Source organism: Perca fluviatilis, chromosome 18 (assembly GCF_010015445.1).
Source record: "Perca fluviatilis chromosome 18, GENO_Pfluv_1.0, whole genome shotgun sequence".
Lineage (NCBI taxonomy): Eukaryota > Metazoa > Chordata > Actinopteri > Perciformes > Percidae > Perca > Perca fluviatilis.
The window spans coordinates 23,293,115-23,307,476 of NC_053129.1; the positions used below are offsets into that span (position 1 = coordinate 23,293,115).

The following is a 14,362-nucleotide window of genomic DNA, read 5'->3' on the forward strand; positions in this document are numbered from 1 at the left end:
AGACAGTTTGGCTAGCCGGCGCAACCGGAACCAAGAAAATGATAGCTCAATGCTGGCTCCCCCCAACCACCACTCGCTTTGTATAAAACAGTGGTTGGCGTATTTTCTAGACATAGTTACGCTTGAGCTCTCTACAGATTATTATATTAACAAAGCCAAATCATCGACTATAGATCTATGGAAAAACACAGCAGCACAAGTATCAGTCCTAATGACCTCAGCATCACAAGAATTAGAGGAGAGTAACTAGGCAAGGTGTGCTCTCTGTTTTTGTTTTTGCTTATGTGTTTGTTTTTGATTTCCTCGAGACCGCAGAGGGTGGGGGGTGGGAGAGGGTTTTTGATCTTGTTCAATTGTGTTTGTATGTTTTGTATGTTCTGTATGTTCAAAAATATAAAAATAATAAAAAATAATCATCAGTGCCTACCTTTCCCATCACTTTTCTTTCTCAGAGACAAAACCACAGCCAAGATGACCACCAATAAGCACAGCAGCAGAACCTAAAATCCAGAGAACAACGTCAGGATGTTTGTTGAAGTTAGTGAAGATAACAGTTCATAAATCACATGCTGACAAACTGAACAACAATATTTAAATGTCTGCATGATATTTTGAATAATACTGTGGTGAAAACAGCCTTGGCAAAAAGCTTATTCTACTGGCACTCTAGACACAATCTAGTGTCAGCTACATGCCTTGTGACCATAATAAAAAACAGACTTCTGGCTCCTTGGGAGAAGCCATAAATCAGGACATTTTGAGGAATCGTAAACAACAGCGTTGGCTCTAGACAATGTTGGCTGTTCGGTCCACCACTTTGGTCCGGACTGAAATATCTCAACAACTATTGGATGGATTGGCATGAAACTGAGTACAAATATTCATGATCTCCAGAGGAGGAATCCCACTGACTTAGGTATTTCAGCACCACCATGGGGTTACATTTGTGGTTTTTAGTGAAATGTCTTCACAACTATTGGATGAATTGACATTCATGTTTCCCTCAGGAGGAATTCTTCTGTGATCCCCTGACTTTCATCTTGCGCCATCATCAGGTCAAAATGTAAGTTTTAACTTTGGTTTACGACCAAATACCTATCAAACTGTAATTCCCATCATCATCAGCTTTACTCTGTGCTTTGTGGAAATTAGCAAATGCTAACATGTCAAACTAAGATGGTGAACATGGTCAACATTACCCTCTAAACATCAGCATGTTAGCATGCATGTTCGCATGCTGATGTTAGCATTTAGCTCCAAGCAACCCTGTGGCTCACAGCCTCACAAAGCTGCTAACATGGCTGCAGACCGTTGTATTTACTTTATTTGTCAATTTTTTTATTCGTTCATTATGTTGTTTTGTTTTTTGTTAGACTTCAATCTTTATACAAGATAAGATAAGAGTCTTGCATTGCTTAGTGGAGGTGGGCTTGTTATTTATTTATTTATTTTACCCTGCCCATTGTAACCTAATCATTCCATCCACCATTCCCCATACACCATCTCCAACTGTCAAAATGTTGGTCTTGGCCGTCTGTAATTAAAAGGTCATAGGAGGACGTAGGCCTTGCTGCTTCTTTATCTTGGCTCATATCTGCCCAGAGATGGCTGCTTACTTTGGGCGAGGGGTTTGTAATTACTGTAGAGGGGCGTTTCAAAGAAGTCTGAATTAGTTAATTTAGAGAGGTGGGGGTTCAGCAGTCTTATCATTTCTCTATGGGATTCCATGGTATATGATTTGTGCCTTGTATCCCTTTAACCATCTTGTGACCTCTCAGGTTTTTCTTGGGACTGACCAATAGTTTGGGAGCTTCTGCTAAAAAGGGGTACTGTAAATGCTTGCTCATCACATGACATTGACATCCTCCTCCTTACTCAGGAAAGAATCTTACGTCTTTTATTTGACATGACATTTTTCTGCTGCAAGAATTCCACTTCCTCATAGGAGTCATACAATCTTGATCTTGATGTGGACTATGAATCCTCCCTTATTTGCAAACAAGCTTATCTCTGTTTTATTTTCAAAACTACATCTGGATAATACACATAAATCCAACAGAAGCTCACTTGTAGGAGGATGTTTAAACCATGCTGATATATACAGGGAACAAGTTAAAGTAATAATCTCAAGATTTTCATTTAATTTAGAGCACAGTTTGTGACATGTTAAACATCTGCGAAAAAAAGAAAAGAAAGGCGATGAAACTTCCAAAACACACTTGCAATTACCGCTTATCGCCGAAGAGAATGAAACTGAGATCTTCAACACTGTAACTTTAAGTTGTGGCCATTTTTTTTTACTTGTTTTGACACGAATACAACCCTCTGATTCAACACTAGATTATACATTTTCATGCTGTACTCCACCATGCCCTTTCATTTATTCATTGCAAAAGCTGTAGTCATGCACAGTCTCAAAAGCAGGCTTGTGGGAATCATCACCCCATGAGTAATCCTAGTAATGTAATCCACATAGCCAAGAATTCCTAAACGGGTATGCTGCTCTGTGTGCGTGGTGTCTGGCTATGTGCACTTATTTTCTCCAACTATAGGTAAAGAGAGAGGGAAAAAGAGCGAGACCTGGATTGCATGAGCTCTTTGGGAAAGTGGTCTTTGTGGGTTGTGAAAGTAAACAGTCTGTCTGCTGGAAACCTACTTGTTGTCTGACACTGAAACTACTTTCAGTTTTGTCTCCATTGTCCAGTAAAGACCTGATTAGACTGTTGGGAGTCCAAATCAAACTGCAAACGGACAACCAAGTCCGCATGAAGACACAAGCATGAAACTAATGAGTAATCCTCATGTTAGAGTAAAAAAAAAAACACCCTGCTTTATGTTGTAAGACCCAAGATGTTGCAATTATCCTTTTGCGAGACCTTATATAACACCACAGTGTAACAAGTACCGATATCACAATTAGTAACAGCTGTACAGTGGCTGATGCTTGACAGGACAAAGTATATTATTGTCTAGACATTACCAGGGCAGATGGAAAAACTAGCGCCTGTGGTTTTAGCTGGAGTTTGTTAGTAAATAGTTTATAAGGTGTGTTTAATATCAGATGATATCTGACTGTACAGTTTATATTTCAGTAATGAGAAAGATTAGTGGGTATACAGCTACATACTTCACTTAAAATGTGCCATTTGGCCCAAAAATATTAATGCATTTCATTCTTTTACTGTAAAAAAAATTATAAAACTGATAAAATCCCTGACCACAGTGTCTAATACATATAATGACATTTCTCTTTGCTATTCTTTCAATTATGGTTTTGGTCTTCATTGCCTCAAGGAGATGTGGACAATAAAGTCTGCTGTTGTCTCTGAGACTATTTATCTGCGAGAAGAATACAATTCAGAAACTCATTCAACAGTCCAAGATGACTCATGTCAGGTCATTTATAGATAGAGGCAGTTATTAAAAATACTGACTTTCAGCAAGTATAAATCCAAAGCAACAGTGTTTGCCTTTAAAATCCTAACAACAAGATAAACAGGATTTTGTGTACAGTGAACATGTGGACACGTTTATCCCAAAACCTTAAAGTGCCAGTGAATTTGTTGCTATTCTTGTTCTTAGATTAGAACATGTTTAATATTTTGGGGTTTAAAAGTGTTGCTTGCACAAATCAACCTATTTGAGGATAACACCTTGTGCTCTAGGTATATTGTGATTCACATTTTTCATTGTTTTGACATTTTTTAGACATTTTATAAACCAAACGATTATGCAATGAATTAATCAATCAAGAAAATAATCAACAGCTTAGTTGGCAATGTAAATTATTGTTAGTTGCAGCTCTAAAACTAAAAACTTGACATTCTTCAATAAAAACAAAACTCTTCTCTGTTTACTGCAATCCCTCAAACATCCACAGTAAATAGTGAACTATTGCGTAGCTCTCTCTGACTTTCTGACTGCACCAAAGTTTCATATTAACAGGTCCAGTCCTGCTTTACACTATAAACTGTAGATCATCTTCACATGCACAGACACTTCTGGCCTCTGTCTTTTTGCACTCCAGTGAAAACATTTGGTTTGCACATTCATACTGGCAGCACTGACTGTTTGACAGCTGTGGCTTAATTACACTTGGAGTAAACAGTGTAGAAATGTAGAGGCTGTGTGTCTTTTTGACTTTTACTTGACTAATCATTTAGTCTATGAAATGACAAAAATGTGAAAAAGCATCCCGTAAAATCTGGACATCTTGATAATGTCTTGTTTTGCTCCACCCACGCAGTTTACAATCATACTTGATAAAGAAAAGCAGCAAATCCCCAAAAACTTTGATTGTCAAAGTTGCTGCAGATTTTTTGATCGACCAATCGATTCAGCTCTAAAAGTCACCCTAGACTCCAAACCTAAGAGGGTTTATGAACACATTTCAAGTATATAGATATATGTTGTGGTCCCACGGGCTTTATACTCTAGTGTTACTAGAATTTTGAAAGACACATATAACATTTATTTCACTATATAAAGTATATCGAGCATCACGCAGGCACACTATAAAGTATATCGAGCATCACGCAGGCACACTAAAGTTGTTTTTGATCAGATGGTTAAAGGTCACGCAAGACCCAACTTGTAATTTTAAAAAACACGTTTTTCCAAACAAATCAGCAGAGATATTTTACTGTAAGAGTATGAAAGTAAATAGCCTACTTAGTTATTACTTAATTATAGTGTAAGAGTGGTCAGAGGTATAGGTACGCTATAGGTAGCCTATATATTAGCTCTATTAAACGTACCCCAGTAATGATTTTACAGTGGTTATTCTTCTTCCTTCCCCGTTCAGGGTTGGTCCTTTGACTCTCCAGCTCTGGTGTCCCAAACAAAGACGCAGCCTGTTCAGCCGAGCGGTCCTCTCCTTTGGTTACTTCCATGCTCCTGAGCGCTGTTAAACTCCTGCCAGTGTTTTCCAGGAGGGACTGAGTGAGTGGCAGGCAGGCAGAGCTTCTCCCTGGTTGAGGAGTACCGCTGTATAGGATATATGACCCCTCTCTGCTCAAGTGGAGCACCGCCTTTCTTGACGTCTCCAAGTTTACAAAGCAGCATCAGCAGCATATGTGATTGATCTGAGAGAGAGTTGGAGGCTGCGGGTTTGATTAAAGACAGCAGAGCCGACCTCAACAGTCTGCTATTTTGGATTAGTGTCATTATCCAGGAAAGTTTGTTCACCAGGAAATCTAATGCTTGGCCACTTTAGAAAAGAGTTGGAGCTGTATGGCTAACAGGCCTAATGCTTAATAACAAAAAGTAGACAAACTAATTCGGGATATTTCTGTTTTTACGTGCCTTTTAAAAGTGTTAATCACATCTAGTTTCTCTGTTGAGGAAGTTCAACAAAAACGTACTGTGAAGTGACTGAGTGCTGCCGCCATCTTGTGGTCAGACTGGAGTAGTGCGCTGTATGTCCCTACTAATAGCCATACCTTTCATAGATACAGACAGTTGAGACCCTTTTACAAAAAAAAAAGGTTTTGAATTTTGGTCTAAGGCACAAATAATTTATAGTTACGCAGTTTATATCCCTTCAATCGTTGCATATGCCTTGAGTTCTGAAAGGGTGTTGGCTAGCCTGCTTATGGTTAGACACTTAGTTTGACCATCTGACAGTGTAATACCAGTAATGAAATGGGACTTTTAATAAAGTAATCCTACTGGAATTTTTTTTGGGTCCCCTATAATACTTATCGCCCCAGTAACAACAGTGTTGAAAACAATTGTTGTGAAATTGGCTTAAGTGAAAATTTCAATGCAAACCCTCTTTGTGAGTCACTTTTACACAAAGACAATACTGTATGTCACAAAATCAGCTAATCCTCAATTCCTGTCTATTTGTCTACCACACAATGAAACTTTACATCAATTTATATTTTATTCTGCAGTCTGTTGTTGCTTTCTTGATGACAGATGTTTATGTACGTGATCCATAAATCACAAAACATCCATTATGTAGAAGGAACAGTACATTTTGAGTAATTAAAAATCAGTACAGTCTGTAATAATCCAGTTAGCTACAGTATAAAGCATCCACAAGATGGTGATGTTGCAACACCGGTAAAGTAACACTGCAGTTCCTTCGCTGTAGTAGAGATATTTTCATAAAGCTACAAGAAGTACTATTACAGTAATACAACATAATACTGCTCTGGATCCCTGACAGTTTTAACAATGGCATATGTCAGACTCTGTGAGGTCCAGGTTCCCTTCAGATCCAGTTGTGGCATGTGGTGTGATAATGGAGATCACATGTGGCTGGAACTGCTGACCTCTGACCTCTGCCTGGTCTTGCACTCATAAACAGCCCAGGGTTAACTTGTCTTTGTCTCCTCCCTGTGAATGTGTTTGTGTGTGTTGTGTGTTTGTGTGTGTGTGTGTGTGTGTGTGTGTGTGCGTGTGTATGCGTGTGTGTGTGTGTGCGTGCATGTGTGCATGCATGCGTGAGTGTGTGTGTGTATATGTGGCGAATATGAAAATAAACCTGGTTTTGTGTTGTCATTTTAAGCTACAAGGGTATTTCTGCATACATTTGTGTGTGTGTGTGTGTGTGTGTGTATACTGTATGTGTTGAATATGAAAATAAACCTGTTTTTGTGACGTCATTTTAAGCTACAAGGGTATTCCTGCATGTGTGTGTGTTTGTGTGTGTGTGTGCTGCTGCTCAGTGAACTGCATGTCTCTCAGCAGAGTGTCTCCCTACAGCTGTTCCCAACCCAACTTGACTTCACAATATGACCTTTAATGCTGACCTACACATGTAGCACTTACTGTCCTCATCACATGTTCCTCCCGACTTGTTAGTCTTTTCAAGAAACACTTTTCATGAGTGTGTAGCTAATCCTTGGCCAAATGCACCAAAGGCATGTTGAGCTTTAAAGCATTTTATTAGACCTGCAGAACGAAGAAAAAGTATTATATATATATATATATAAAATATTCTAATTAACTATTAACAATACACTATATATTATACTACATATGCAACTTTTTCATACACTGTAGAGGAATTTCAAATATATCAAACTTTAAAGCTGCTGTATTTAATATATAATATAACTCTGAAGTCCCCTACAGTTTCCCTTAAGGAGCAGTGTCATATACAAGACATTTTCTGCATCTGCTTGTTTTACTTCATTGAAGCTAGTACATCATGCTTACATGCATATTCAAGGACATCTTAAAATATTCAGCTGTTATTATTACAGTTCTGCATCAAATGGAGACGTGTTAAAGCATCATTTTAGACACACCCAGGATACATTTTGTATCCTTTAATACAGTTAAGCTAAGTATGTTTGAACAATGCTAGGCTACACATTGTGTTCGTTTTTCATTGGTGAGTCTGCTAAAGACATTTTTTTTCAAAATAATTGACAACATTAAAACAATATCTTCAATTACATCTTAAAAGCATGCATAAACAGATTGGCTTGTGCGTGTTTAATTTAGTTTGTTATTCTTGAAATATTTGCATCAACATATTCTGTTGCACTGCTGCACGTGTTTATGTATTTATTGTATACTCCCAAATAAGTTTTATTAATTAGACCCAACAAGTGATGCAGTTTTTAGTTTTAGCAGCTTTACAGTCTTCTGTCTGAGTCTGGTGCTCTAAAATCAATTAGGCATCACTGTTGGAACAATTCCAAGTTCTCAAAGCAACACTTGAAGTGAAGTACAGTGGCCTGAACCCAAACCGAGTCACAAGTTATGAATAACACATCCAGGCAGAGCAGCAGTAGGTGTACTTAAGGAACTGATCAACTGACAGTTGTAGGCACATCTTCCCCATGAGATTTACTGTAAGCGCTTGTAAATCTGCCATGAATTATGCATTGACCATTACACAATCTTCAGCACATTGCATTGAAAGCTTCTGTCTTTTCAGACATATCTGTCACTGACTACCTGGCAACAGGATTTACAGTCGAGCTGAATGTCTTTGGTCGATTTGCTTTTGTTTTTGTCCTGAAATAATGAGCACCTTTCAAAGCTTTTGATATATACTCACCCACAATTGGAACATAAACTGGTGCTGCCCACCTACTGACTTTGTGTATACATGTTGATTTGCAGTTACAGTTTTTGATACTTATTGCGCTCTTAATATAAGCATTTATAGCATGTGACAGTGAAACACATGTTTTTGACGCATGCAAAGGTTTGTTTTAGATTTGTTATATCGGGCCTGCGTGTTTTATAGATTTTTTTTTTTTTATTATTTTATTCTGTATAATGGGAAAAGAAGTCCCAAAACACGCCTACATCAATCTCTTCAACAACATAATGGGGGAGTGAATTCTGGTGCCGGCTCCATGATGAAACTTTATTCCTGCTAATGATGCTGTGAACATGCTGAGGTGGCATTTGACAGTTAAAAAGACAAAGCTGTGGTTGTTGGCAAAAGTAGCTCTTTTATAACTGTGAAAATTTGCCACAGGTGTCCTTTAAAAGTTTTTCCCCTCGCTTCTCTGTTTAATTGGAATATGACTCTGCATAGCTTGGTGCCAAAATGAGACATTGTCTTTGTGTTTTCTCTTATTGTAAGACAAAGAGTATCGAACTCCCAGATTTGAACAGATTTTACAGAGACACGTATCTGGTTTTACTTTAATGACATCTTGCATCTTTGCACTGCACTTACCAGACATCACTTCTTTTTACTTTGTTTATTTTCTATTGATGAAATATGAGGTTGGTTTGGCTACAATGATGCTCGATAATATCACTTGTCATGCCACTGCTAACCACCCAGTTCCTCTTTACTGTAAGCCATTTGTTTTATGTGTGTGAGATAGAAACAGATTTTTCTCCTGGTGGAAAGAGCATGATGCATAAATGTCATTTTGCATGAGAAGCTGAGAGTGAATGATTGACAACTGAAAATATCCTTCAGAAAAATGTGGAAATGAGCACCAGTATGAAACAGCTGACTGTTCAATGTTTTCTGAAATTCAGCACAATGTTGGAAAAATGTACGGAATGAAGACATGAGTAAATCCAATTTAAAACCAACTTTTCATTTTAATAAAGTTGTTTCGTTGGAGATCATCCTTTTGTAAACTGCAGGTTAAATATATGATGGCTGGATCAGAAATGTACGGTATGTACTACATACCTCCTCAAGTTTAAAATGAGTCATCAAAATATTTTAATGTTTAGACAGGGAAAAAAAGGTATTTTTTGTCATATTTGGCATTTAACGAGAAACAACTAAACAATGAACATAAGGAAACAGGATTATAACTTGTTATATATATTACTTTTTATAGCACTGTGTCTTTTATGGGAAGAAACAGCAGGATAGAGATGATAACTTGCTTACTAAAACAGCATGATGTTTCCCCACACTTCATTACAGTAACTTCTCAACAACACTTTACGCTCTTTACATGTAAGCACAGTCATCACTTGATGAAAAATGGACTGTTATCGCCTTACTTAATCTGAAATCTGAAATAAATTGTGTCAATAACCCTTTAACAAGAAATGTCTGAGAGACATCTAAGAGAATAAACATTTTTGTTAGTTTGAAAGATAATGCCCTGAGAGCCACTCAGACAGACAGACAGTCTCATGTCCAGTCCACGGGAAGCGCAGCTGGAAATCTAAGAAGCTGTTAAGTGTCTCATTATACTGTGAGTCAGACATGTCACTCAGTGGGACACTAAACTGCAGCAAGAACCCCAAATTTACTCTCCTAATCATTTGCATCCATCAATATTACAGGAGGGTGCTATCGATCAAACACTGCAGAGTACCTTATGAGATGGTGAAAAGGTTGTCACTCACTCTATTATGCTTTAAATATACAGTATAGATATTGATTTTCCATTCCAAGACAGCTGACACTGACAGGCAATTTGCATTGCCATCAATTATATCTAATTGCATAATGAGCTGTTAATTTTAGTATTTTCTTACCACCCACGTGAGTTTATTTTGTTGGCCTCCTCAAGGTGTACTCCTTCGCTCATGATTTATAAATGTGTGCCTGGTAATACATGTGCTATTGATCCATTTTGAGCTAAATCAATAAATACATGTAATAACTCAGAGCCAATTCGTGACCTTTTCCACTTTAGGTTTATTGAGGGTCATGCTGTCAGTGTTTATTGTGGATTTCTGGGAAGAAATGCTGGTGACAAGGCAGATAATCAATGCTGAAATGTTCATACAGAGAGACAAGTTGTATGTAATATCTCAACAGCCATGTGGCAGTGTTTATTAGAGTGGATGTGTCGAAGCAGGCAGCAGGGAAGACTTAGGAAGGACAGAGACTGAAACAGACTGTGGGATGAAGGGTCAACAGTTTGTGAAAATTATGTGTGCCCTTACAGCAGCAGCGGAGTGGATGTTGACAAAATGTAATCTGCAATGATTTTGATTATCGACTAAACATTTAGCTGTTTTTATTAATGCAAAATTGCTTTACATTTTTTAGTTCCAGCTTTTCAATTTTGAGGATTTTATGCTTTTTGTCTTATGTGATAATTAACTATCTTTGGGTTTGACCTGATGATGGAGCTAGATGAAAAGATTAGGGGATCAGCAATCGTTTATTTGACAATAGCTTTATTGACATCTATCCAGCCACAGTTACCATTAAAACAAAATAATTATTAGACAATTTTTTTGTATAGTGCCTGCACCATCATTATTGGTAAATAAAGATTTTAGGTCTTTTCTTAAAATCTTAAAAATCCATAACTTTCCTAAGTAGACAGAAAAGTATTTGCAACCTCTCAGATAAAGCAATCAATTATGAAATTAACCAACTTCATGCAAACTGATTTTAGGTTTGACCCAAAGTCATAACTCAACCATAACAAAATATCCAGAGGTCTTCAGGTTAAAGGTGAAGACACATGAACCAGAACCTTCTGACCAATCAGGGTACAACACTGCTCTCCTACTTTCCCAGTAATATCTACACTTCAGTACGTCACTGTCTGCCATCAGCTTCAGCAGGTGTATTGTATTCACTGGGGTGCCGAGGCTAAAAAATAGATTCACCTCTAACTGGAAGAATGTTTGGAATAATTATCAAATGACAGCAGGAGCTGCGTCAGAGTCACGGAGGCAGAGCAAATGATGGGAAAATGAAAGACTAATTGAATGTCAGCGGACGTCTGCAGGCCACGTTGAACCTTGTGTGATGAGATATAGGCAGCTGAAGGGCACCCCTCCCAGGATGCTTTGCTGGTAGGGAAGAGGCAGTGGGTGCAGACCAGGGGGTTTTTGGGATGGCTCCTGTCTCCCTGGCATTGCCTTAATGATGTCCTTATGTAATATGCTCTCCAGTAATGTTTAGTCAGCCTTAAACAACCCAAGCCCTGGCAACAAGTGCAAGACATAACATGAAACTGTTTGTGTGTACTTTATATGCATATTTGTCTGTACATATGTTGGGTACAGAATTCTTGAGTTATTTTTTGCTGGAATGGTCTCAAAATCAATGTGCATTGTTTTTACATAGATTTTACATTTACGTCTGAGTTTTTCAGTTTGCAAATTGAGTACTCAAGAAAGTGAACTTGGGTGATGGGACATTTATGACAGAACAGGTCCCAAAAGGAGTGATCAATCATCAGTGACCGGTTAATAAAATATGCTGAATTATTCTGCAGAAGAGAACTTGTTGTTGGGGACACACCTGTGTTTTTTCCAGCTCTCTTAGAGTCAGATGTGGTGCACGCACGGTGACCTGTCTCTATCTACTGTTTCTACTTCTAAACTTTTTCCGCTGAGGGCTTTAGGTCTATTACCTGAGTGTCCTTTGTGTATATCACAAAGGACACATTTCTAGAGACTCTGTTTGACGACATAATGTGACATAATGTTTTGATGACATACTCTTCTGAGAAGAGTATGTCATCAAACCAAAAGCTAAATAATAATATTGCAAAGGGATTTACTTTGAGTCAATAGAAAATGATGTTTAGTTTTTTTTGGCACCTATTTTAAAGCACCAGAGCATGAATAAAACAACAATGAAACCAATATCTAACCTATTTATTTATTTATTTTTCCTCAGTGAATACTCACAATTGGGAACTATAGTTGTGCAGCGGTGTACTTTTTTTAGGGAGATTTCCAATCTGAACACCCACTAGGTTCAAAGTACATCAAAGCTCTGACTTCAGTGGGAAATTTGCAGCCTCTCCAAAATCGCAGTAATGAGGGTCCAGGCTCGATCCCCAGTTCAAACGGCCGGGGGTCAGAACCTACCACTGGAAAATTTTGTCTGACGGGTCAGTGGCTGCAAGAAGTGTTTGCGCTCATGAGGATGCATTGGTGATTACGCAGTGGAGGACATGCCGAGAAGTGATCGGCCAGCAGCTGAAGCCCTGCAGGCCTGCAGGACTCTACAGCTGAGCTCAACACTTCTATTTAAGACCCAGGACCAACATGAGAAACACACACAAAACAGCACCATACAGCACCATATTAAAAACATTTTTCTCGTTAAGTGGTTTTCCTCCTTTGTCTTTGACCACCATGGCATTGCAGAGTGGCTTGTTTCTCATGACACTAATACCTGTTAAGGTGTCACCACTGCAGATTGTAACTAACAATTAAGTACCTGTCTATACTTGTATATCGCATTGCATTTTTCTGCTTTTTTTGCACTTCTGGTTGGATGCAAACTGCATTTCGCTGTATTTGTACTTGTACACTGCACAATAACAATAAAGTTGAATCTAAAAAAAACTAAAAAAAAACTGAAACTCCCCAAAACTTGGCCAAAAAAAGTATCACATAGCAGGGAGTTCACATCAACTTGTTTGCTCTTTATAATAAAATCATTTCAATTCTTAAGACCATGTGGGACTACAGCAGCTTTGTTTTGGTGACCACTGAGCTACTTGAGCAGAACAGCTGGTGGTAAAAAAAGCCCCATTATTCATTTACATTAACTGCTGGGAGGTTTTGGGTTTTTTTTCCAAATGAAAAGAAACTTCTCCATCTATGAGTAAAGCTTTCAACATGACTCACCACTAAATTTCTGCAGAATCCAGCTGTTACTTTGGCTCCAAGGAACTTTCAAATGTCTGCTCTTTGACCTTATCTTTCCCCTGCGCATCAAGGCAATACCAGAAGCAATTTTTCAAACTTGAGAGTAAACAAAACCTCCTATGAAAGTTTCCAAGTTTGTTAAAAGACGATAAGAGAAGATGTATGTTGTATGTGTGGAGTGAATTGAATGCGTGTTTAAGCTGAAAGAGAAACTCATGGTGATGATGATTTGACTCAGAGAGAGAAAAGGTCAAGTGAAAGTCTAACTGGGGCCAAATTTCATGACCTTCAGTGTCACTGGTTTCCAGTTGGTAGTTCTCTGATGCATTGTGCGTCAGTGGGAGACACTGTTTGGCGATAACTCTGTGAAGAGGTCAAGGCATTCCTGATCAGATTTCACTGCTTTTTATTCCTTCATCATTGCTGATTTTGACTCCTAAACAAATGCTTTCTTTTGCACAAACAGTCTCATAGGCATAGTTTTGTTGTTGCTCTACTGAAACGCCCTGGGTAATAAAATGCTTTCATTTGCTGCTTTTGAGTATATTTTCTTCCAGAATTAAAAACTTACCACCTTAAACATATCTATAACCATCCCTCTACCAACCTGTGACAGATGATGACATCTGTACTGCACCTCACCTGCTCTATCTTTGACTGATAGATCCTGGACAATCTTTCCAATCGTTCCACACTGTGAGCAGGACAAAAATAGACCTGGCTTCAATAAACGGGTTAGTCAAGTCAACTGTGACTGAGCCTTCATAAATCCTTCCTTCACTTACTGGAGTGCTGCAGGCCTCGGCCTGATCAATAAATCAATAAATCCGTAAAACTTTGATCCAAAATGTGACCTTTCATAAAATGCTCTTTGAAAGGTAACGACTAAGGGATAAATACTAAAGGGAATAAATGACATCTATATCACTTTTCATATCTATAAACGCTTTTTGATTTTATACAGTATATTTAAAAAAAAGCATATTATGAGAGAAATAGTTTCAATGGTTATTTGCTTAATCAAGATACAGAAAGATTATGTCTCTATTATTAAACCATTAAACTGAGCCTATCTATATCAATAATAAAATCAAATAAAGAATGAATAGTAGAAATAGTAGCAATTATGCACTTTTTTGTTTTTGTCAATAAATCCCATGGCTGTGGTCCCGAGTCCCAAGTTAATCGGTTCCTACTGAAGACTTAAATCTTTAAAACAGGTCTGACTATATATTTTAATAATTATACAAAAAGGGTCAGTAATTTCCTGGCCACTATTGTTTACAAATGTAGAAATCGCTAAAACCTGAAACTCATGTACCAAATCCCA

General features: G+C 37.9%; 1 protein-coding gene across 1 annotated transcript in view; it reads right to left on the reverse strand.

Moving 5' to 3' along the window:
• Positions 1-5,094, reverse strand: part of enpp1 (ectonucleotide pyrophosphatase/phosphodiesterase 1) — a 43,922-nt gene extending 38,828 nt beyond the window's left edge. The window contains exons 1-2 of the mRNA XM_039781402.1: positions 4,758-5,094; positions 428-500 (exon numbers count right to left, since the gene is read on the reverse strand). Coding sequence (XP_039637336.1) covers positions 428-500; positions 4,758-4,892 — 208 coding nt within the window. The 5' untranslated portion in view covers positions 4,893-5,094. The remainder of the gene's footprint in view (positions 1-427; positions 501-4,757) is intronic.
• Between the last annotated feature and the right edge of the window lie 9,268 nt (positions 5,095-14,362).